Source organism: Cariama cristata, unplaced genomic scaffold (assembly GCF_000690535.1).
Source record: "Cariama cristata isolate BGI_N322 unplaced genomic scaffold, ASM69053v1 scaffold17959, whole genome shotgun sequence".
Classification (NCBI taxonomy): Eukaryota; Metazoa; Chordata; class Aves; order Cariamiformes; family Cariamidae; genus Cariama; species Cariama cristata.
In genome coordinates, this window is record NW_009635454.1 from 15,822 (window position 1) to 41,064 (window position 25,243).

Genomic DNA, 25,243 nt, shown 5'->3' on the forward strand with positions numbered 1-25,243 from the left:
TTTGAGTGCAGTCATTTACCAGAGGTCATGTTCCTTACTAAAAAAAAATAACAAAAAAACATCTCAAACCCCGGTTTATTGTTTTGTTCTTTCAGAAGGATGGAAGGAACCATCATGTTCTTTGAAGGTGTAGGAGCCACTAAGTAAAATCAGGATTTACTTTTTAATGTAAATGTCTCTGGTGGCCAGATGTAATCTGCACACAGGGGGGAGGCAAATCTCTTTAAAAGCATCTGGAGCTTTAGTGATTTCTTGTGTTCTGGTTTTTCCCCAAAGATCCGAGCCAAGAAGAAACCTACTCCAGTGAAGTATGAAGTTGGGGATCTTGTTTGGGCCAAGTTCAACAGACGCCCATGGTGGCCATGCACAATTTGTCATGACCCAGTGCTGGACTGTCACTCAAAAATGAAAGGTACTGTATCTACTCAGACCACAAAGTGGAGGTGTTGTGTATGGCAGGGTGCTGCACTTTTTAATTAATTTAAAAAAAAAAAAAGCCAAACACATTTTTGGCCTTTGAAAGGTATGAAGACGTAGACTCTACTGTGGAAGACCTGGATCTATAAAGTAGACCTAGGTCAGGGAGGTGACAGGAGGAAGATGAGGTTGAGGCTGATGGAAGCGGCACAGATAGCTGTTGGACATGCAGGCTTTTCTTCCCAGAGTATAGGAAGGATGAGCAACTGGGCTGAGCTCAGGGCAGTGCAGAAGAAAGAACAGCTTCTCAAAAAAGGGCTGCAGAGAAGAAACGGGTGGATCAGAGAGGTGCGGACAGAGACATGCAATGGGTGAGTCAGCAGAGCTGGGAAACCTGGAGTGTGTGAGGACACAGAGAGTTGGCCAGACTTGGAGAACAGGGGGCTGGAGAGGCTGAGAAGCGGGGTGTGGGGTCGTGCAGTGTAGTTGCTGAATGTGTGAAGGTGTGATGGCAATGTGTGCAAGGAAGTGAAACTTTTTTGGTCTTGTTTGGCAGAAGGAAGCAAGGGGCTGTTTATGGGGAAATATCCGAGAAACCTGGAGATGGAGCCACATATGTGAAAGTTTAGGCCATAGTGTGTCAGAGAAACTAAGAGCAAGCTGAGTGTGAGGGGAGGAGATGGGGGGAAATAAGACAGAGCTGTGCATGCATGAACGCAGGGGACAGCCAGGAAGAAAGAGAGTTTTACAAGCTCAAGGCAGAGAAGTGTAGGTGAGTGATGGAGAGAACAGAAGGAAAGTGATTGTTTGGTTTGCTTTTAGAATCATACTACCTGACAGGGGGAGACCGCCACAAATGAAAAGGCTTATTTATGTGTTCCTGGTTTCCCCTTTTGATGCTTTTTGTTCTGTGGGCAACTGGAAACCCCTTGAACTGGCGCCGTCTGCCACTGACAGCTCTGTAGGCTGGTGAGATTACAACTCACCGGTGTATTTCTCTCCAGTTTTTGTGGCCCTTGCCAGCCTAAGAACCAAGTGCTGAGAGCAAGTAGACTTTTTTTTGAGTGCCCATCAGCTCAGAGCCCTCTGCTATTTCTCTAGAGACATGAAGTAAAAAACATTGTGCTCACGTCGCCCCCAAGTCTGGTTGTTGTAGTCTTCTTACTTGCTGTTTATCCACCTTCTCCTTCATCCTTTTGGAAGGCATTTGTTCCTGATTGTAGACAATGCTTGATGTGCTGTTTTAAATAGTCCCTTTCGAGCTCTCAGATTCCTGTTGAAGATGTTGCTGGAAGATATGCCAGACATATATTCTGCCCCCGCATCCCTCCCCATGAAGTTTTGGACAGGATTTCATGTATATAGCTGTCCAGTAATCCCCTCTCAGCCTGTGTATGAGGATTTCTAATACAGGAATTCTGCAGGGAGGAAGCATGCTATTAACAAATTCCAGCAAGGTCTGCTCTCCAGCTACAGGATAGACTCTTCCATCATGTTTTATCCGTATTCAAACCAATAGAGCTTGGGGAAAATTGCATTTTCCAGTTGTGACTGTATGTAATTTGCTTGTCTCCCCTCCCCGATCCCGAGGTGGCAGAGCGGGTGGATCTGAACTCTGGTGCTTTTGGGCAGGGGAAGCTGCCAGGGCTTTGTGTGCACTGTAGGAAGCACAGTCCTCCTGCCTTGGCTCTCCTGTTGTCAAGGGAACGAGCCCTTTAAAACAAGGCAGGTCGCTTCAAACTCATCACTTGTGCAAAAACCTCTTCTCCTCTTGGGTTTGAGGCATGGTATTTTGTTTAAAGCAGTTTGCCTTTTCTCAGCAAGCTCTCGTATCAAACATTTTTGGAGCTGGGAGGTTGAGGCTCAGTGGCTTGAGTCCCAGTGCTGTGAATGAGATGGATGAAGTCTGTCTTCTTTGCCCTTGGTTTGGTGTTGCCCTGGTCATTGTTTGTCATCCTCTTGGTGGTCTTGGTCAGAATCTCGGTGTCAGCATCGCTAAAGGCCAGGCTGCCGCACTGTGCTGGCAGCACAGACCAGACGGACTGTGAAGTCTAGGCTATGTGTTCAGAGGCTGAAGGTGTTCCCAGGAGAATGTGAAGCACACATTGCAGTGAAATGCAAGGAGAAGTTTACATCCCTTGTTCAAGCCTTGTTTGCTCTGTTCTAGTGCTTGTAACCTGTCCTTTTTCACCAGCATACCCAGTACTGGTTCAGTTCTTAATTGTACCATGTCTGTTCAGCATTCTCACACAGAAAGCACCTTTGAAAGCTCTTTGTGCCCTTGTGATTGAACTTCTTCTCTTGCTCTGCATCTTCATGCCCAAAGTATGGATATACTCGTTGTAACTAATATTTTGTCGTGTTGCACCTTGTCCTTGTAGAGTGTGTGTGCATATGTGTACTTGCTTAAATACTTCTGTTAATGTTTTGTGTCCTAAGTAAGAGTTTGTTTGGTAACAAAGTATTGAACAAGATGGGATATATCATGGTGGGGGAGATTCAACCTGTGTGAGTAAATCCTATCCAGAAGGATGTAATTTCTGGGTGTTGCTACCAGCACACTGTTGCCTTTTCCCAACGGTCAAGTGGACTGGACTGTTTAATCATTAATCAGGGAGTAGCAAAAAAGAAATGTCCTGCCTAGTATGTTGTGTGTCTCAAAGAAAAAGATATTTGGATATTTTTGGAATTTTTTTTGCAGCCAAACTGTAGTCTTTGCTCTAGGGAGATGACCAATCTTAGACCTGTTAATCAATTGCTTGTAAGAAAAAAACCACAACAACTTAGAGAATAGCAACAAAAGATCTCCCTTAGTTCTGAGTAGAAATCCCCAGAAGTGGCATTCATGTGGGAATGTTATTAAGCAAAAACTGGTTGAAAATTAACTGGCAAATTGTTACAGCTTCCTGTGATTCTTTTTGTGTGTCTTTATTGTTATATGCAAGGGGTTAATTCTGTAAAATTTCTCAAAATAGTTTCCAATCGGAGACCGTACCGAGAGTACTATGTGGATGCCTTAGGAGAAACTTCAGAGAAAACCTGGGTTGCTGGGAAAGCTATTGTCCTCTTTGAAGGAAGGCATCAGTTTGAAGAGCTGCCTATTCTTCGGAGAAGAGGAAAGCAAAAGGAAAAAGGCTACAAACATAAGGTGAAAGTTCTGTTTTCTCTAATATGTTTTTGCTGCTTTGAATCTACACAGTACAAAGTATTCCTTTGTGCCTGGAATTGCACTTTGACAGCTCTCTTCTGTGGCAGTGACTGCAGCAACGCAACCAGGGAAGTGATTCTTTGCATCCTTACAATGAGGATAGTTTATAAGCTGTCAGGAGTTTCTAGGCTCTCTTTTATGCCGGGGTGTGGCCTGCTGCTTTTATTGCCCTAGACAGCTCTGAGAGGCAGAGGAGTCAGGTCTTTGTCGGTGTGAGATCTGCTCAGCGACGCAGCCCTCTCCTGATGTCTATTGCAGTGCGCTTCTAAATAACTTCCTGTGCTCTCTGGCAGGCTCTTTTGGCTGATCTGCAGCAGAGGTGGAGTTGCACGCTTCACTAGATCACTGACTGAGATAAAGCAGTGGGGTTTTTAGCCCTGCTTCGGTAATTCTCTTTATAGAAACTTGTTAGGACTTATAATTTGACTTGGAAAAACCTTTTGTCAGTGAGCCTGTGGGAGTGAGTTTTGTGGCTCATCACATCATCTCTGTTTCCAAACATAACAGCTTGGAGCAGTTGTAGCCAGTATAATGTAACATGGCACAGGGGTCTGGTCTATGTCTTTAGGAAGGTGACTGGAGAAAGTTAACTTTTTAGAATTGCTGAAGTGAAGAAGTACAGAGGCTGCTGCATTACTGTAAGAGAGCAGATAGTCATGCTAGGCAACGGTATCTGGTGTTGCTTTTTCTGTTTTTCCAAGAGGTTTGTTAGCAGTTATGTACTTAACCTGTGTTAGTGCAAAACCGTCAGACTAAATGTGCTCTTGCAGGTGAGTCCCCGGGTGTAGTGCTTTCATTTGGTTTTCCTTTTTCAAGGGCATATTCAGTATCTTCTCTAAGGACCTCTCTCCTTGTGTTCCCAGCCCCCTAACAACTACTTACATGCTCCCAAGTAACTTCTCTGGTCCTAGGAGTGCTGCATGGCTAGAATCTCATCCTGTGTGTAAATGGCAGTGCCAGTGTGGCTGCAGTAAAGGGAATCAAATGTTTGTTGCTTGCGTAAGTGTCCAGGTTTGCATCCATGGAAGCCAAGATCTGATGCAAAGCTGAGAGTATTTGGCTGGTTTGCTCTCAGGCTCCATAAAACTTTTTTTAATCTGCTGAGATGAGATTTTGTTGGTGTGGTTCTCTTTTAAAGGAAAAGTGTCAGAAATTTGAGTTGTTCCTCCTGCCTTGGAATCGGTTTTGATTTTAGGAGCAGTTGTGAAGCCTTTGGTTTGCTGTTGTGCAGCCAAAAACTATGCACACAGATAAGAAACAAGTTTCTCATGGTTTCAGATGGTAGCAGAGGTTCCTGTCCAGTATGCAGAGTGTTTTGGGGTTTTGTTTTGTTTTCTTTTGATATACCAAAGGTAGAATTAAAGGTGGGAGACTTCTCAGTAATAGGCATCTTGATTTCGATAGAGTACATTTTAGATGTGTGTGTGGATCTCATGTTTGTACCAAGGCGAGTTGATGGAGAGGGAAGATTGTATCGTGCTCAGAGTTTAACGGATGCAGGAAGAATCAAGAATGAGCAAAACAAACATGTCTGCTCAAATATTTTGAGGAAAACGATGCCGCATTTGCTTGGAGAGGCTTGTTGGCTGTTGCTTTGCATTTCTGTGCCAGCGATCCATACCATATGCATTCCCCTTTACAGGCTGTTGTGTTCAGGGTGTGCTGGGATGCCAGGACATCTGGTTCCTGGGGGACTTGTGCTTGCAGGGACCTTTTTGCTGTTTTTGGAATGCGCAGGGATTTTTATTGGGCTCAGCAGGAGTGCAGAGTACTTATTCAGGAGCAGTATTTTCTGTGTCTGCTGGGAACAGTCTGTGGGAGTCCGTGTGATTGTCTTTAAAGATGCAAAATGCAGGACTGTCGTTCTGTTCTGTGCCTTGTGCACCTAGATCTCGCTTTTATGTTGTTGGTTACCCGCTCAAATTTTTTCTTTCTCTCTTTTTTTTTTTTTTTGTCTCCTCCAACTTTAAGGTTCCTCAAAGATTTATGGCTAAATGGGAAGTCAGTGTTGGACAGGCAGAAGACATTCTTCTTGGGGGGCCAGAGGATCAAAAGTGCAGCCAGAACTCCAGCGAGCTGGACAGCGAGAAGGAAGTACAGTCAGAATACTATGCCAATGGCCCTGGAGCAGAAAGGGACAGGCAGCTGAATGGCTGTTTTAAATCCTTGGCATTTGACTCCAGACACCTGGCCAGTGAAAAAGGAAAATTGCATATTAAGCCACATGTGAAAAAAAGTTCTGACAGCAGAAAAAGGACTAGAGTAAAAAAGAGTGGCGCAAGAGGGGAAGCGTCTAGGGGAGGAATCAAAGAAAAAATGCCAGAGAGCATAGTTAGAAACATGATTGTTGGGGACCTACCAGACAAACATGCATCTCATGAACTTCGCCGGATTGCCAGCAGCCTAACAGCATCGAGTGGCACTAGGGAAAAACATTTGCTTTCCTCCTTTGGAGAAAGACGTTTTGAAAAGACATCTTTGAAAACAGACTATGAGAATCGTAAAAGTGATACTCTGAAGAGCACTCTCCAAGGGAGTTTGTTTTCCAGCACATCTTTGGAGAGAGAGAAGAGCTCCCTGGGCATTTTGTGCAGTTCCAAATTACAAATACACTATTCTGCGTCTGATGTTGGTATTGAGAAAAAGCAAACTGAATCAGATTCATCCTCTTCCCTCTCAGATGGTGGGAACAGTGATGTAGATACCATGGACCAAAGTTCAGAGAGAGCTTCTAGTGCTCTTGAAGTTAGTGATTCTTCAGATAAAGTGGAGAAGGAATTTCCTATGACATCAAGTGGAAACATTAAGCTTTCCATGTATCTTTCTCAGAAGAGCAACAGAAGGGCCAGGAAGAAGTCATACAGAGATCGCAAACCTCTGGGAGGTTCAGTAACCAGTAGACTTGGTGCTGAATTTGCAGATGGAGAGCTTGAAATAGGCTTCTCTGATGCTGAGATGTCATTGACAGCTCTTGAGCGCTCTTCAGGTGTGAGAAATGACAATACTAGCAAACAAGCACGCTACTCCCCAAAGTGTTTCCAAGGACAGCTCCTGGCCTGCTGTTGCAAATCAAGCAATCTTAAAACCGAAAAGCATGAAATTGCCTGGAATCAGGAGTATAAAATGCAAACATAAAGAAAAAGTTGCTGGGTTGGAGCCTTCTCTTGCAGAAGAGGAGGGTGGTATGAATCGCTGCTCTTCTGATACCAAAGGTTTCTCTGGCCTTCAGAGAAGTGGAAAAGTTGATGGCCAGAAGCTGTTAAACAACGTGCATGAGAAACCCAGGGATTCTGCTGAAATAGAGACTGCTGTGGTGAAACACGTCTTGTCGGAGCTGAAGGAGCTGTCTTATCGGTCCATGAATGATGATGCTAGTGACTCTGGCACTCCGAAGCCCGCAGTACCTTTACTTTTCCCTTCCGCCTCTGGTCCTGGTCGTTTGCCTATTGAGCCAGATTACAAATTCAGCACCTTGTTAATGATGTTGAAGGATATGCATGACAGTAAGACAAAAGAACAGCAACTGATGACTGGTCAAAATATAGTCCCATTTCGAAATCCTGGCACAGCTGATGGTTCTGGAAGCAATTCTACAAGTGGTCTGAAGTCCTTGTCTATTGTAGGTCCCCCATATAAAATAGAAAAAAATGGAGATTGTGTCCAGGAAACAGTAAATCCAAACTCTGCTATAAGCAACTCCTCATTTTCACGCAATCCTCCAACCAAGTTGACGGGGATTGGTACTAGTAAAAGGGAGCCCACGAGTGCTGCTGTTTCTGGGACAAATGGCACAAATTGTATGTCCAAACGCAACTGTTCAAAATCTAAGCAGTCATCAAAGCTTGGAGATAAAACAGTTTCAAACAGAAAGGACTTAAAACCAGGAGGGCCAAGTAAGTTGCTAAGTCGGTTATCCAGAGGTTCAGGAGAACATGCATTCCGCGTTCACGGTTCGGTTACCAGTCCTCTAGGTAATGAAGCAGAAGATACTGAGAGGAAAGAGTCTGTTGATTTAACGGAACATTCAACTGATGAAGACTCTGCCTGTTTATCTGATGACAATTTAGGTCGTATTGGAAGGAGACCTGAAGCTGGTAGAAATATTGAGAGCTGCCCTTCTGCTGAAAATGGGGCGAGTCCAGACTTGGATTCAGAGGCAAATAGTGAGAGCTCTCTTGGTGATGAGTCTAATGATATAAATCATGTAGCACCCAAAAAGCGATGGCAGCGTTTTAACCAAAGCAGTGCTAGATCTAATAAGCACCTCAGTAGATCTAGGGAACAAGGAAACTTGGAGAGTGCCTTTGGCCTGAATTCTTGTGGCTTTTCACTGAAGGGAAATGAGTGCTTGGGACGTAGGCATTCCCCTCATTCAAAGGTGCTTGAGGGAGACCTGACAGATCAGGACTATGAGAATCATTTAGACTTAGTTGAGAAACGTTTGAATGTGTGTGGTAAGCCAAACAACAGTGTGATGGACTCAGAAACAGAGCTTGGCAACTTTGCTCCCCAGTCTGAATTCTCTGCACAAGGTAAGGGAGCTGGACTTGCGCCAGAGTGTGTATTTGTATACATTTTACACTTTTTCATTTAAAGCATAAGTTATGGATCTTGGGGCTGTTTAATAACATGAAGATGTATACCTCTGAGCTGAAGAAAGTGTGATACATTGGTTTTGGTTCTCTGTAAGCATGGAGAACAAGGAAGGCAGAGCAATTATGGGATTTTGCTTAGCTTTTTGGTCAGAAAGTTTAAATACATTACAAATCATTAGTTCTTCCACAGTGAAAGGTGAAATAAGCATCCTTCTGAGTTTGGGATTTTTTTTTTTTAAATTATACCTTCATAATGTGTTCCTTACAGCCATGTGCTTGGTGTTAGTTGGATAGACCTGTGCTAGAAAGTTGTGGGAAACTGAGCCTCAATGGCTGCTCTTATTTTTTTTTCTAGTACTGTTTGACATAGAGTCTCTTTGGTTTGTTCTGTAGGATTTCATCTAGACAATGTGTTGGGATTTTTTTTCTTGCATTTTAGTGTGGAATTTTACTAACTGATAATAATAAATTGGAGAACCCCACAGATTTCCTAATTTATGGTTCTGGTGTGGCTACCTGAGGGCTGAAGTGGAGAACAGAAGAGGGGGAAGCTGCCAGGGAGGCTGGGCTTGGAGGTGGGTCTGGAAGATGGCAGGCAGAAATATGGCAGCATCGTTGGAAGGGAAATGACCTAGGAAGGAGGAGGAGGCTTCTGAGGACCACAAGGTCAGACAGCCCTGCCTCTACGGGGATGGGGACACTTGGTTAAAGCCCATCCCACCCCCCCCAAGCGTATGTATGGAGGGACTAGGTCCAATGCATTCAAGATATACCATCCTCAGGCTTCTGCAAAGAATCTGGGGAAGAAAACCTTAATGAAAACAACAAAATGATGTTTTTACATAAAAATCCCAGCAAACTAAATTTGCAATATCATAAACTAATATAACTTGACAGAATTTTGACCCTGTGTGCATTTTGTCACTTAGGTGTTCCCTCAGTGCACATTTTGGGGTGTGTATTTTGCTATTAGTGGTTGCAGGGTTGCCTGCACCTCTGTCTCAGTTTGGAAAAGGCAGCTCCTGGCTTACTGGTCACAGGACCTGCCCAAGGCGGGTCACAGCAGGCACAGAAAAAGAGCCTGTAGGCTGTAACACATGGGGTGAAAGTTCTGATTTGAAATGATGACAAGCTTAATAATTCACTGACTCCTCTGGCTATGGCTGCATGGTTTTGAGGACTCTTCGCAGAGCAGACAAGATGCATGTTGTTCTGGGGCTGCCAAGGCTCTGCTGGAGTGTTGCAGCCTGCCGGAGGGAACGAGTTCCTCGTTTGCACTAAGATGCAGCCGGGTTCTCATGGGTTCATGGTGGTTTTGCAGTTGAAGTGGCCCTGTAGTGTTGCTACATGAGATGAAGATGCACGTCTACAGAGAGAGCTAGAAAAGAAGCACTGCTAAGAGGTACTAATGTTAGGAGAGAAGCAGCAGAGGAAGGCAGCAGGCTCCTGGGCGAGGTGGCGTTGATGGAGAGGGGCACAGAGCTGACTTGATGCTGCATGCAGGGATGCAGCGACAGTGAGGGCCTGGGTTTGCTTGCCAAAGTGACAGATCAGCAACTGCAGTGTAATCTAATTCCCCTGCCCTAAATAGAGTGTGAACCTTGAAGCACACCTAAAGCTTATCTGTACAGCTGTGCCATAGGGAGGCACCGGAGCCTCCATGTATGAGGAGCTGTTTGGACTACTGTAACATCCCCAGTGTGCTGGGGTGGTGAGTAAACCTCTAATGCTGTGAAAAGCCCATTCATGAAAACCAGTCTTCCTTTTATATCAGGCAAGGCCAATTACATAGAAAGTAGAGAGAATGATGCTGGAAGTTAGACTAGCTGCAGCTTATAGAAGAGAAGGAGCTTCCTTTGTTTGCATGCACTTTGAGAAGATGTGGCTAATCCTCATCCGCAGCAGGCAGTATCAGTATAAGAGATCACAACAGGTTGCCTCAGAAGTGTGTAATTTCCACTGAACTCCAACTACATGAAGTCTTCATCATAGTTGAATGGCAACATTTGGCATATTTTTGTTACAAACTTTGTGGTGCAATTTAGAGCAGATAAGGCAGAAGTGAAGGTTGTTGGAATTAGCTGACATAAAACTTGCATAAGTAATAGTTTCGTCAGGTGAGTGATTTGCTGGTGCTAATAGGACTGCATTTGGGATTCTTGTCCAGGATTTGCTTTGGGGAAAAAAAATGCAGTTAAGCCAGCCCTTCTGGCACAACTCTGTGTGCTCTACTGCATGGCTTTGGGGCTCTAAATAGCTGCCCAGTGAGGATGCTTATCCTGTAACTGGTTGTGTGCTGAAATGTGTATTTCACCCAGACACCTGCGCAGAGTGTTAATAGAGGCTGAAAATAGCTATGTTTGAGAAAGTTGTTCCTTTCTTCTCTTTTGGCCGAGTTTGACATTTTCATGCTTGTTTAACCACAAAGCCACAACAAAGTGTAGCAATCTTGTCCAACAGCCCTGTTCTGAAGTGTTGCACTGGAATACTTTGTTATAAAATGTTTCCGTTTTAAAGAAGAAAAAAACACCTCCTACACATGGAAAGAAGCAAAGAAGAGTATTTACAGTTTGTTCCTAAACTTCCAGGAGACTACAAATGTTTTCATGACTAGGAGAAAATCTTTTGACAGTGTTATTTAATTATTCTGAAAAGTGGGAAAAAAAAAAAAGCAGAGGGGGAGCGGGGAGTAAGAGGTATTCCGGGAAGTGAGAAAAAGCCATAAACTTGCATCATCTTGCTTTTGCAGCTTGCTAAGTAGAGATGATGTAGAGCATCAGGGCTCTTTTTTTGGAGCTTGCCGTGCATTGCGGTGTTAAGGTGGTAGAGCATGGGTGGTTAGGTTTGTATCGAGGAAATATCTCTTACCGGGTTTCCCTTGCGATGGTGCAGCATTGTGCAAACAAAGACATATGAGCCCTGAGGAGCTTGCAGTCGCTGGCGAGGACTGTTCGCTCCCCGATCTCGTTGTGGAATCTATTGTCAGGAAGCAAAGGCAATAAATGGGCTTGCAGTAGCAGATGGGGAATACAAGGCTCTTGTAGTATATACAAAAATATGCAGGGAGGAGGGGAAAGGAAGGCATTAGGCTTAGGTGTTAATAGTGAAACTAGGGAATGAACTGTGTTATGGGAAAACAATGTTTTCCCGTGCCCCTGCACTAAAACCAAAGGAGTTTGGGTTAACAGCAAAAGTAGCATAATGAGTCTGAGTTGATAATGGTCTTAGGTTTTGGTAAAAGTACTGCAAGAAGGTTAGATGTAGTTTGTCTGTGGAGATGTTGGGTGAAATTCCAGGAGCCTCTCAGTGAGATATCTAGTGTGTTTTGATTTCTTATCTGAACTGCTTGAAGTACCGTAGGTCCTTAAAAATCCCACCTACCATGTCAGGATTGTGGAAGTTAGGAAGCTCAAAAATTATAAGGCTGTATCAAAGAGAAAGAAGTATCAGGGCTCTTCCCACATGGAGCCTATGGAAGAGAAGGCAGGAACAACTGTTATCTACAGATCAGGAGGAGAATTTTGTCTTGTGATCATCTCAGAAACACAGTCTTGAAGCTGCTTTCATTTTTCTTAGTACGTTCAGAGAGGAAACGCCTTAGAAAGCCAAGTAAACGGCTTCTGGAATATGCAGAAGAATATGATCACTTATTTGCACCCAAGAAAAAATCAAGGAAGGGCCAGGAGCAATTGCAAAAGGTGGGTGAAGGCTAATGTGCTCTTCATGGTTGTTACTGTGGGGCTCTGGTCTGCGTGCCTTTGATGAGTTCTTGCTGGCTGAGTGTTCTCGCTGTGTGGAGTGCTCTTCAGGCTGAATGTTTTCACCAACATGTTTTGCTATGCTAGGTGAATTCTGTGGTGAGGTCTGAATTTGAAGGAAGTCTCCCTGCACAGTGCAGTCCTGACAGAGATACCCAGCGGGGGCCGAGTTCTTTGGTTTCAACTCCATCTTCAACCAAAGAGTCCCCTCCCGTCCTTGAAGCTGAGTGCTCCTTCTCAGAACTAGGATCGCATTCCACTGATCCTACTGATCAACTTCTAGAAGGACCTGCAGATTTTCCAGAGCTGGTGCTGTCTTCCTCAGATGTTTCTGAAGTTTCTGCTTCTCCAGATGCAGAAGAGAGATTCCTGAAATCAGGTAAGTGGGAGGTTGTGTGATTCGGCTCCTGTAGGTGAATGTGTCAGAAGTGCAGTGGAAATTGTTGCTTTGGTCAGCATGAAAAGGTTAGTAGCTGTTGATCTGTTAGTTTGTTTTTGCTTTGCTTCATTCAGTGACCATTACTGGTGCTGGAAGGGCAGACAAAGTAGGTGCAGTGGGTGACCCAGTCAGCTGGGTGACTACACTTACGCTATTAGTTTTCTGTAGTGTGTGATGGACCTCCTTAAGTCCTGGCACAGACCACCCCTTTGTCCAAATGAAGAAAGCCACAACTCTTTCTCTGAATCCTTGCCATCTGTGCTTGCAAACAGTGGCCTTCCTTTAACTTGAAGGTCTCTTGCTGCTATTAAAACCCTTTGGATGAATGTTGCTGTGCTGAGGTTGATATGCAAAGTCTAATCTGCATAGCTCATGGCATGACCTTGTGCTCTCCTAGTGAGCTCGGGGAATTGTAGCACAGAAATCCCTCTGGAAAAACTTTTTTTTTCTTAGAGGTTCTAAACATCTGTAGAAATTGTCAGAGACTTGTAGTAGCAGCAAGCCAGGGCGTTAGCTTTCAGTAAGGCACAGTATGCAAAGAGCGAGTGTGGTCTGACAGGCTTTTTCCCTTTCCAAGAGAGTCAATATCAGGGTCTACTTTGCAGTACGTTCATTCTCTGGCAGCATCTAAAGACATGTCCAGGGTTAAAGCCTTGGTGTTCTGGCTGTGCTAACTTGGAGGTAACGCTGTTTCTGTTCTAAAGGGCCGATGGTCAAAAAAATTAAAGCAAGCAGACAGAGGTGCAGTCACTGGGAGGTCAATTAACCTGTTACGTTTGAGGGCAGAGGGGTTGCCTTTGGGGACTTGTGGGTGTCAGATGGAAATGGAAAGCTGGAGGGATTAAAGGAGGAAAAACTGGAGGTGTGAACCTGAGATTGGAGATGCAGGAGAACAGTTCAGGGTGCAGCAGTGGGAGCAAACATCCAATATGCAGAGGTTGCATAACTCTTCTACCTCCTGAGAAAACTAACCTCTTGCTGAAGCACACAGACCACAAGCTGTGGACAGAGGCTTGCCTTGAACCATACCGTGTTGTCCCTCCATTAGGTGTCTGCTGCATAAGCAGTGCACACAGAAGTGTGTGTCACAGAAAGGACACAGCTGACGCTGATAAAGCAAGCAGATGAACGGGGTAGGATGGATCGCAGGCTGTTTCTGTGGAGTGTCTTCCACTCATAGCATCATAATTTCCTGGTCGTTTTAAGTTTATACTGTTGCCAGAATTAGTGTGGATGAGCTCAGGTCTACCAGCTTGTTACCCCATGAGTGCCAGCAAAATGCTTGAGTAGGAAACGGTGCAGGTCACTGCTAGTTTGTTTGGGGTGTTCTTTTCCCAGGTAGTTTTAACCAGGAGTGTGTCCTTTAGCCTGTTTACTATGCACGGCATGAATCCGGCATGAATGGAAGTGGCGTGGGAGTAGAGGCAGGGCTGTATTTGTCAGTGGTAGGACTGGCTTATGCCAGATCAAAGTGATGGGGAAATTATGATCTCAGTTGCACTGCCAGGATCTATTACCTCTTGGCATCAACTTCATAGTCACTCTTCCGTGGGTGGATTTTTGTATTGCATGTTGAGGTGTGCCTGAAGATCATGGCAGACTGAGGTCCATTTTCGTGGAAGTTGTACAGAAACAGGTAATTGGCATCTCTGTCCCAGGAGCTTATGATCTCAAAGACAGGGTGAAGCAGATAGTTTTGAACTGTTGGCTGATATTTGCTTAATGGTCTTAGTCTGATTGAAGAGAAGAAAACCCCTGTTTATCTGATGTGAAGTGTTTCATTGCAGGAAACTTCGAAAGCAAGCGTCAAAGGAAGCCCACTAAAAAGCTCTTGGAATCCAATGATTTGGACACTGCCTTTATGCCAAAGAAGGAGGAGTGGACTCCCCCAAAGAAGGTACTTTCCTTCCAGCTCTTTTGAAATCCAGATAGAAAATGAGCCTAGACACAGACCCTGATGAATGAGACACAGTGCAATGGGCTGTGGTTTTTTTTTTGTTGGCTGTGGCCCAGGAGCAAAGGTCCACCCTTCCCAAAGGTGCTGGTTGCTGTGTTATGATGAAGAAATCTGCCGAATACAGATGTGTTCCCCACCCCGCCCCACTTGTAATGGGGATTGGGTAGTTTTGGCTGTAAAATCTCCTCTCTTCTTTGATTTATATGGAAAAGGAGTCATCTGGATGCTGGCTGGGAAGGTGTGAGCAGAAATGTTCTGCACAGAGGCTTTTCTGTCACTGTTATGTTGCAGTGTAGCTTGGAGCTTGAACCTAAGGCTTTGTCCTTTTCTATCAGATTTCCTCTGAGCAGTGTTTCCTTTGTTACCTTCCCAAGTGAGCTGGTGAATGGTATGTAAGCGCAGAACTCGTAGCAGGATGGAGTCTTGAGTTGTATCGCATGTAGTATAGAGTGCTTGGTGTAGATTTTTAAAGAAAATGCTGCTGTTCTCCACTAAATATTCAGTTACATGGTTTGGAAAAAAGCAACTTGTAAGTAATTATTTCAAGTGGTGTACGTGCACAAGACTTGTTGCTGCTGTCTCTAGGTTGATTAATAACAGTTTTCCTCCTTTCCTTTTTCTCTCTGTGTGGCACAGTCTTAATACAGTTATGGTTGCAGTAACGCAGAGGCCAGTGTATTTCAGTCTAAAGCTCCGTAAAAGTGTAAAGCCAGAAGAAAGTCTTTCTTCCCAGCAGCTTACAGGGTGTTAGCAGCCCTTTTGGGAGAGCTCAGGAAACAGCGGATGATGCTGGTGAGCACAAGACACAGCAAACTCAGCATTCCTCCCTGCCCTGAGACTGACTTTTCCATGTGGGATCTATCGCACACACAAAACAAATGTTTTCTTGTAAAGTCTCTAATCACCGATTAATTCATGACTTGAACCGTAAGTTAGAAGTTGCGGTCACTCATAAAGGCTCTGAGTGGCTGATGAACCCGCACCTCTGATTTGCATCTGGTTACTTGACTCTGTTATGTGTTTGTAGGGTACTGGCCCTTCGGAGAGCGACAGTTCTGAGCTCTACTCACCAGCCCACTTCCCGGACCTGGGAGAAGGTAAGTGAAGGCAGGGCTGTGCGGGTAGGTTGTTGGTGACATTTGGATCAGTGCTGGTGTGTTTGTGTGTGTGTGTAAGGGCTTATGTGTCCTGGGCTCTCAGAGGATGCTTGCCTCAGCTGAGGCAATGGCAGAAGAAATAGGTACTGAGGTGGTTTACCCACAGTGCTGTTATGTCTTTGATTTCCCTATGGAAGGTTGAGATGGTGGGTTCATATTTCCATGAGGAGATGTTCACTTCTCATTTATAGTCTGGGTGCTTGAAGGAAACTTGTCAGCACAGATCCTGTACCAACACACTGTCTGACATGCTGTGACCAGACTCACAGTGGCTGCCCTGTCCCATGGACAGTTGTACAGTGCATTGTACTCCCTCTCCATATGCCTTTGTATTACATTGGTATTGACATGAGGAACTTTTTGTTGCAGCGCAGTAGGAGGAGGTAGTTATCAGCATCCAATTAGCAATGTAAGCTTTGTGTTGGTAGCATTTCTTCTTTGCTGCTGGGGGTCTGTCTCAGGGAAGTCAGCGATACTGTTCAGCAGCCTAGCAAAAGAAGCTTAAAGCAGTACAAGTCAGTGGTCCTCTGATGACTGCAGGACAGAGGGCAGGCTTCCTGGAGGCTGGTATTGCCCCAGCCCTTATGCCCTCCAAGACAATAGCACCCAGCTTGAAGTCTCAGAAAGTGTGTGGAACTTGCTGGTGGCACCTGTAGCAAGGGAATTATTTCTGCATTTTCCTTGAGTGGTCTTTCTGTTGCATCCCAGCTTCTGAAAAGCTCTTGGAGAAGCAGCGGAAGCGGAAGAGACAGCGCCATCCCTCTACTGCAATGCATTCCAAGAAGGAGAGAAATGAGGAGGGGCTGGGGGAGACCCCGCACTCTGAGGTACTGTTGGGTCTTCCTACTTGCTGTCATCTCTATAACCAGTCTGCTACTTCCCAGGGCACTCTGCAGAGCCTAGGCCAGGTCCTCTTTGGCTGGCTGATGTTACCAGTTGGGAGTTTGTCCTGCTGATGTAGTTGCATGAGCTGGGGTTGAAGCTGAAGATACCACCTTGATTTAGTAGCTATTTTGTGATGACTGCTTAACTTGAGCTCAGTTTTTACGCTGCTACTCAGCTAATTCTCTAGGAGAGAGGCTGTTCTGATCTGATCCAGGTGTTGCCTAGCATCTTGCTTTGCACCTCAGAAGGTCTAACTGCTATAAAAGATCTTCTCTGGTGGTGACGGGTGTCTTGCTCTTTTACGCACCAATATGAAGCACAAGCACTAGACTGTGGACTTCAACCCCTTCTTCCACTTGCCACCTGCATGCCAGGGTGAGCTAAGAAACATGTTGGAGGGGATTGGGGGGACTGTCCATGACTGCTCTCAGGAGCCTCTGAATAGATTCTGCCACCCAGCAGAAAGGGGTAATTGGGGCAACTCTCTTCTACTGCATCCCAGCAGAGTTGACATACAAATATCTCTGACAAGCACATTTTGCCTTTTAGGAATGAGCCAGGTATCACCAAGTGTAGGGGAAGCAAGACTTTTCCTGGGAGAGGCGGGACACCTCTGGGCCTCTCACCATCGCCTCTCACTTCCAGTGGCCCAAGTTCAGCAGCAGGCTGTTCTGTCAGGATAGTCAGTATGTATTTCAGGAGCCAATTATAGACATATATTGTTATATTTTGTTGTTGTTATACAGCTTCCACTTTGAGCAGTGCCAGGCACTCTGCTGTTACTGCTTTTTGAAAAGAGCATATCTGATGGGGGTGGTAAAGTGGGGTAATAGCCCTTGGCTGTGCAAGCCTTCCTCTGATGGTGTTAGTGCTCTTTCTGAAGCGTGCTCATCTGGAATTGTGTTTCAGAGGAGCCTGTACAAATATCTTTGCCAGTGCTGGGGAGGGGGGACAGTTGACACTGTACTGTTAGGTACCTACTATGAGTCTGGCTCAGCTGCAAGCCAGCGAATTCTCTGTGAATCTTTTATAGTCAAGAAAAGGGGGCAATTCAGAGCAGCAAAGTAGCTAGGCCGTGGCTCTGAATCCAGTACCCACCATTCACTGCAGAGGAAGCCCAGGGAGTCTTAACTGCCTCCAGCCTTAGACATATGTGTTGAGTACCTGAAGTTAGGTATGATAAACCATGCCCAAAAAAAAAGGCAATGTGTGGCACCTTTGCCAGCATCCGTTTCTCTGTGGTGAGAGTGTTCACCCTTTGGCTTAGGTGAGCGCATGGGTACTGGTGAGTTTTGGGGTGCTGTGGAGATGCAACTGTGCTTTTGCATGGAATTCAGACCATGCTGGCCTCTAAGTGACTTTCCACACACCAGGCAAGGAACTCCACTTTATGCTGAACAGTACTAGAAGAAATAGAGAGTCTGATGATACAGCGCAGTGAAGCCTTGGATCCGGCTGCCTTCAGAGGAAAAGAGAGCAGAGGAAAGCTTTTCTGCCTGGGCTGAACTAAACAGCCTTCTCTGTCCTTGCCTGTCTGTGGAGCCAGGAGTGCAAGTTTACAACATCAGGGCAGCAAGAGACTGAGAGAAGGGGATGGAAAATGTTGTTGAAATGGTTGTCAAGGTTGTGAGCCAAGGTCAGGCTGTGCCAAAGAACAGGCCAGGCTTTTGAGGATGTGCCAGATAACAGCAGCAGAGATAGCTCTGGAAGAAGACCCAAGATGAGAGACCTGCCCTCTGTAGGAGGTATGTAGTTTTGCAGTGGTCATGCTGGGTAGGGGAAGGAGGGGGAACAGTGTGACAGGTTGTTCTGAGTGATAGCCTTGAATGGCGATCCCTTTCTCCCTGTTCACAAAGCACAAGTATCTGGTCTTGCCCATCCTGCGTAGCTCTGACGTTCCCTTCCCTATGTGGTTTTGGGAGCATTGATTAAAATAAGACTAAGATCCGGGTGTGTGAAATGTGCAGATTGGCCCGCTGTTTGCAGAACCAAATAGGATGGGTTTAGGCTGGGAGAGCAGGGCTTGAGCATGCTGTGCCACACTGGGCAGTATGCGCCCAGTTGTTAAGGTAGCATTGCTACTGGCAAATGCTTTCAGATCTGAAGAGGGAGTTGCAGGTTAATCTTATATGAGTCCTAGATGCATTTTAGTCTCCCATTCCATTGACAAGTGAAATATGGCCATCAGGTTTCAAACCAAGGAGTCCTAGCAGCCATGGTAGAAAGCGGCCAGAAGGACAGAAAGATGAACCATTTCTAAATCCCTCATACCTCTGTCTGTAGCCGATCTGAGTATGTGTGTTCCCCCCCTCCACTTCCAAAACACTATCTTGAAACCTTAGCTGCAGCAGGAAGCTAATGCCACTGACCACAGGATGGGAGGTGCTTGTTTACCACCACCGTGTCCCTTCTGACAGCCCCTCACTGAGGTCCCTGAGCTCGCCTTATGTCTGTAGCACTGGGGCCCCAGGGTAAGCAGAAGCTATAGCTGACATTGTTTACTCATACCAGTAGCTGATTAACCCTGCACTTGTTCTTCCTTACAGTGACCCATGCAACCCTGAGGTCACTGCTGGGCTGAGCAGAAGAGGGAGCACCTATGTAGGAATAGGAGGACCTGAGCTGTAACCAGTCCTTGGAGCACTAGTTGCTACTCCTGGAGCATTCCAGGAGGCAAAGCGAGTGTTTGGGCCAGAGGGCTGTCTTGCAGCAGACTACAGAATTCCTTGCAGAAATACAGCTGCAGGAGCAGAATTATCATAGGACTTAGCTTGAGAAGATGCTATTGCATATAGAGGCAAAGGTGGCTGTTGTGTCCTTAGATGGTCTTTTTAACAATGCCATAGAGACCTTTCCCTTTCCTCTGCCAGGGCTGTGTGGTAGGGTGGCAGCAGCTTACATGCTCCTTATCGGTATTCCTGCAGGCTGCATCACTTGTTAGCCTTCCAGTGAGATTGTGATGATAGTCTGTAAGGCTGTACACCGTGTGGTATGTTGGACTGGCAGTAGTTTGTTTCTGGGACTTTGCTTTTTTTGGTGCTCAATAAAGGCAATTTATACCATTCATCTTTGTATTGTGTGCTTTAATATACCATGAGTGTGCCTGTGCATCATTGCTCCACAGAACTCGCAGGCTTTAAAATGTCCCCAGATAAAAGCATACTGCTATATTCAGGGAATGAAAAAAAGAAAAAAACGAACAAAAAACCCCACCTAGGCAAAGGAAATATCATTATCCAACCAGAATACTAGCTCCAGGTTCTTGCAGCTTTAGACTTTGAGAGATCTTTATGTCTTTGTTTTGCCCAGACTAATAATGTGTTCAGATGGCATTCAGTTCAGCTTACAAGCTTTAGTAGCACCACAACTCAGACTGATGCTCTCCTATACAGAAAGTGGTGCAAAACTCCTTCTCATGGTCATTAGCTGGACGCCTGGCACCAAGTAAGATTGGAAGTATGAGAGTGACAGCTGCTGTTCCTGCCAGCAGTTTGAATTCCTCAGAGTCTTTCAGGTGTACAGTTTGTGTCTGGTCATACACTAGGTATGGCTTGGTGACCCAAGGAGGAACTGGCAGCTATGCACTGAGATCACTCGGCTAGCTGCAGTGAGCTGGGATTTTAAAAAATGGCAGAGTCCTTAAAATGTTCTTGCTCAAAGCACTTAGCTAAAGGTGTCACTTTGGTGCAGCATTAATGGCCCGTAAGGCGTACCCACTCCAGAGTGGCAGCTGGGGCTGGTGAGACCACTGAAGTGTTGCCTGGACTATGCCCAAGAGGCATGGGAGCTGGCAGGATGGTATTTCCTAGCTCTTAGCTGCCTGTCCTGGCAAAAGTGAAGGCAGTGTTGCCATGTACAGGTCCAGGACAGCAGTATCTTGTGGTAGAAACAAGTGTCTCTAGGTTACCTGCTGCTCTCCTTCCCTCTAACAGTGGGGACACGTCCCATGGAGACATCAGAAGGTGTCCTTCCACCTTGGGAAGCATTATGGCAGGATCCCTGTCTTGGCCTGTGAGGGCGTGGTTGGACCTTTATAATTGGAAACCCATCTTCTCAGTAGGGTGCTCTTTCACCAGTAGATGTTATGGTCAGTGCTGTGATACTCGTACAGGACTGATGCTTATGAAAGACTCGTTACCCCAAGCAGGATGGTGGTGTAAATGCCCTGCTGCACTGTTCACTTTAGTGTTGGCCACCTAGTTCATACTAACACAGACCTTGAGTACCTACGTACCTATATTTCACATGGGTTAGGACAAGCTGAGACAAGTGTGAGGAAAAGTCTGGCTCATTTGCTGGGTGACAACTGCAATAAAGATCATTTGAAGTTTTTCATTTGTGTTTCCAGTGCAAGCAGACATCAGCATGCAGGATTCTTCAGACTATTCCAACCTACCTGATTTGTTTCTATGCAGGGCAGTACTTTTCTTCTTCAGCCGTGACTGGTTCCTCAGAGAGGTGTTACGCACAGGAATATAATTGTGTTGAGGGTGTATTATTTTTTTTTAATGATCTAGAAAACTAAGAGCTCTTTCCTTTCTTGTAAGTGTTTTTGTGGAACTGTATGGGGGATGTTCTCTCCTGAGTGGGTAACACACACAGACCAACTGCGAAACCTGTTATATGCTCAATGGCTGAATTTGTAGATTCCAAGTCATGAGACGAACTACTGGCAGCCCTGATTCTGGATTTCTTTTTAAAGGGGGAGACAGCGGTTCATGGGACTGCTGCAAGCCCAAAAGAGGGTAATGAAGAGGGGTTAGAGAACGACCATGGAGTGCCTTCGTCCAAAAAGATGCAAGGGGAGCGTGGAGGAGGAGCAGCTCTCAAGGAGAATGTGTGTCAGGTAGATATCTCTTTGAAACTTTACCACTGTAAAGTCTTTTTGTGTAAGTTCTGGGGCACTAGCCTGCGCTAACTAGCCCAGGTAGCCTCAAGGTGCTTATTGTAGAATTAACCAGCTTTTTGTGCTCTGAATTTAGCCTTTCCTCTGTGATTGCCTCTCCTCCTGCTAAAGGTCACAGATGTTAGGGAGACATGACCACCGTAGGATTCCTTTTAGCTAATGCACGGTAGCAGGGACTGGATGGCAAATGGCAGCGGTGATGCACAAACTACCTGAATTAACTGACACAGGAAAACAGCATTTTTCTGCAGGGGTCTCTGCTGACAGTCCTGGCCAGCATGCGGATTGTTGCTGTCTGGGACTGGGAAGAGTTGGGGAAAGAGGTTGCTCAGAGCTGACATTGTGCTTCGTTCCCCTTAGATCTGCGAGAAGCCAGGGGAATTGTTGCTGTGTGAGGCGCAGTGCTGTGGTGCTTTCCACCTGCAGTGCCTTGGGCTCTCCGAGATGCCAAAGGGCAAATTCATCTGCAATGAGTGTTCCACAGGTACGGCAGCTTTTGTGAGCACAGGACAGGGTGCTTGCTGTGTGCTTACCTGGTGCTTCCTTTGCTGGAGCGATGTGCCTGCAGTAGGGCCGCTAACTAGTTCTCAGTCCTCTGATTATTGGGTTGATGTTTGATAATTCCTTTCTAATTAACTGGTCTTACTGTTTATTCAGGCGTTTGGAGTGTGAAGAAGCGAATGTCCAGGATCTGGTGGGAAAGAGAAGGGGAAATTCTTACCGGAGACTAGGGATAGAGGGCTGGTAGGGAGGATGAGCCTGAAGCAGGCTGAAAAAGGGGGAATGTCTAAGTAGGGTTGTCAACTTTTATTTTTTCTTCTTATTTTTCCCTGGCCTGAAATCACAGCTATAATAGTATTTTTTTTTGATCTGGGGTTTTATTGCAGCTGCAGGCAAAACCAGCCTGTTGCAGAGACCTGTGCTTTGGGGTAGGTACAACAGCTTGGGAAGTTGCGCTGTGCTAACACATTGCCTGGTGGAAGTGTCAGATCTTCGTTTCGTTTAGCCTATCTATGTGACTCGTGTTTTGTCTGTTGCTCTTTCTCCAGGGGTCCATACCTGCTTTGTGTGCAAGAGCTGTGGGGAAGATGTGAAACGGTGCTTGCTGCCTCTCTGTGGGAAGTATTACCATGAAGCGTGCATACAAAAGTATCCGCCCACGGTCATGCAGAACAAGGGCTTCCGATGCTCCCTGCACATATGCATGACTTGTCATGCTGCTAACCCAGCAAACATCTCTGCATCTAAAGGTACCGAAATCTTCTAGGGTGGTCTAGAGGATGCAGTTAGAAGCTTTTTCTTTGTTTCACGTCTGCTGTGCTGTTACCTGGTCCAGTAGTTCTTTATGTTGATTTTCTGTCCTTGGCACGGTGCTTGCTGTAGTGTTTGCTGTGGAATAGCTTCTCTCGGGGGAGCGGGAGGGGTGGTGTCAGTATGCGAGGTTGCTGCTCGTCAGCACTCCTGATGGTCAGACATGCAATTAAAATGTTCTTGTCTGTGCAGAAGCTTGAATGCCTGCACGTCCAGCGATGCCACATGCCTCTTGGAGTTTTTGAATAAGTCTCTGGGGCTGTACAGACACTCCCATGTTTCTCCTACCTGCTTTTCACTCTGCCAGTGCTGCAGACGGTGCCTGTTTAGCAGCACTAGCTGGTGAGACAACAGTATAGAGAGCAGCGTGGTACAAACTATGATGTTGTTCTAGTTCTTCTTTTATAATGCGACCTCTCATCTTGTAGTAGTGACACCCTTGGGCTGAACTTCTCAGGCAAACATTTGTTTGAGCTGTTTGCAGCAATACCTTGGCCTTTATCTCACATAGTTAACCATAAAACTTTCATGTGATTGCCTTGTATATTTGTTTCTCAAGCTGTGTTCCTTTAAATCCTTGGTATCTTAAGATGAGTGACAATAAGACCAGCTCTATTTTTATCCTCAGGGTCTGTGTTAAAGTTGTATTTTTTTCCCCCAGATATCAGTATTTGCTGTAGAAGACAACAGTAAGGCCTAAAGCCCACAGCTAACCACTTCCCCACTGAACATTTGTGTTGTGTTCCTCTGACTGCTGCTTCTCGGTGGTCAGATTTACCACTTTCCTCCCACCTCTTCTCCCTGTCTATAGTCTCCTGTGAGGAACTGAAAACAGGCTTTCAAAAACCTTGGATAAATTAAGCCTGCCGGCAATTCTGAATTCTCTGTTCTGGAATTTCAGGGTAAAATCTGATAAAGTGGAGAGGCAAGTGCTGATGTTTTCAGAAGCTGCACGGATTGGTTTCATTATGTGCAGCTAAGCACTTGGAACACCCCCTCTGTAATTACTGTCTGAGCTGATTTACTAATTATTTGTGTATGATAGGAAGCAGTCCCAGTCTGTGAACTCTTGAACTGTTTCTGCACAGCATGCAGCAGGTTTTTCACTTCTAAATAATACAATTTTATATATGTTACATAAATATGTATTAAAGGTATTTATGATTTTATATATATTTTGTTATATTAGATAATTTAATGGGAATCTACTGAGCATGTCATGGTCGGTCTATAAAAATTAAAGGTCAGTTTCCTTTTCCGAAGATCACCTATAGTTCCTTGTTTTGAGCTTAGGTATTAATAATGGCTAGTTTTGGCAGGAAACAAAAAATTGTCCTCCTTTAGAGGTTCACTGTGTTTCCGATGTGTTCTGGTGCTAGGTCGCTTGATGCGCTGTGTGCGGTGTCCGGTTGCGTACCACTCCAACGACTTCTGCCTTGCTGCTGGGTCTGTGGTCCTCGCCTCCAACAGCATCATCTGCCCCAATCACTTCACTGCACGGAGGGGCTGCCGCAACCATGAGCACGTCAATGTCAGCTGGTGCTTTGTCTGCTCGGAAGGTGAGATGGTCTGTGTTGGGTCCCCTGTCACCAAGGAATGCCCTGACAAGTCATTAGAGCAGGCAGAAGCTTTGCCTCTCCAGAGTGTGCAAATTACCTTCCTATCCATACCTATTTAAGTCCAACTTCAGGCTAGGACCTTTTCTGGATCCTTAGAAGAGTTCTTTTCGCAGTATGAGTAGGGCATAACTTTTGAAAAGCATTTGCAGAAGAGCATCGTGCCCTTCTCTCAGCTGTGTCTATCTGGAAGTATCCAGGGCTTCTGGAGAGTGATTCTGATAAATTCCTACTCCTTTTCTTTGCAGGGGGCAGCCTTTTATGCTGTGAGTCGTGCCCAGCTGCGTTTCACCGTGAGTGTCTAAACATTGAGATGCCAGAGGGAAGCTGGTATTGTAATGATTGCAAGGCAGGCAAAAAGCCACACTACAAGGAAGTGGTCTGGGTGAAAGTTGGGCGCTACAGGTAGGTGAAGGTAGAACAGACTTGTCCCCATCCCTTTTTCATGCAATGCTCATGGTGATTGAGGTGAGAAGCTGCTCGTCTTTGCAGGGTACAGTGCAGCAGCCTCTGGCTTTTTTGCATGCATGTAGCGCTGGTAAAATTCATGCTTTCCTCCTCCAGTAGCGTCTTGTCTCTCCACCAGCCTTGCTGGTAGCCCTCACACACATTTACCCAATATCTCCATGCAGTAGGATACTTCTGAGGTGGTTGGAAGTGGAGAAGCCAGAGGTGTTTCATCTGCCCTTCCCTGTGTTGCAGGTGGTGGCCAGCTGAGATTTGCCATCCTAGGACAATTCCTGTTAACATTCAGAAAATGAAACATGACATCGGTGAGTTTCCTGTGCTGTTCTTCGGCTCCAAGGATTACCTGTGGACCCACCAGGCCCGTGTGTTCCCTTACATGGAAGGTGATGTCAGCAGCAAAGACAAGATGGGGAAGGGCGTGGATGGCATATACAAGAAAGGTAACTGGTCTTCATCCAGGGAGGTACATGTTCATTTTTCTCTTCATTCCCATTTGGGGAAGTGGCATTCTTGTAACAGAGAAAAA

At 45.6% G+C, this 25,243-nt stretch overlaps 1 protein-coding gene across 1 annotated transcript in view; it reads left to right on the forward strand.

Annotated features, from left to right (window-relative positions):
- Nucleotides 1-276: 276 nt before the first annotated feature.
- NSD1 (nuclear receptor binding SET domain protein 1) overlaps nt 277-25,243 on the forward strand; it is a gene marked incomplete at its 5' end in the record, with an annotated part of 41,666 nt that continues 16,699 nt past the window's right edge. The window contains 15 exon segments of the mRNA XM_009707566.1: nt 277-412; nt 3,393-3,565; nt 5,597-6,627; nt 6,629-7,518; nt 11,797-11,918; nt 12,066-12,357; nt 14,205-14,314; nt 15,402-15,471; nt 16,240-16,358; nt 21,119-21,262; nt 21,683-21,806; nt 22,372-22,572; nt 24,013-24,192; nt 24,498-24,654; nt 24,952-25,157. Coding sequence (XP_009705868.1) covers nt 277-412; nt 3,393-3,565; nt 5,597-6,627; nt 6,629-7,518; nt 11,797-11,918; nt 12,066-12,357; nt 14,205-14,314; nt 15,402-15,471; nt 16,240-16,358; nt 21,119-21,262; nt 21,683-21,806; nt 22,372-22,572; nt 24,013-24,192; nt 24,498-24,654; nt 24,952-25,157 — 3,955 coding nt within the window.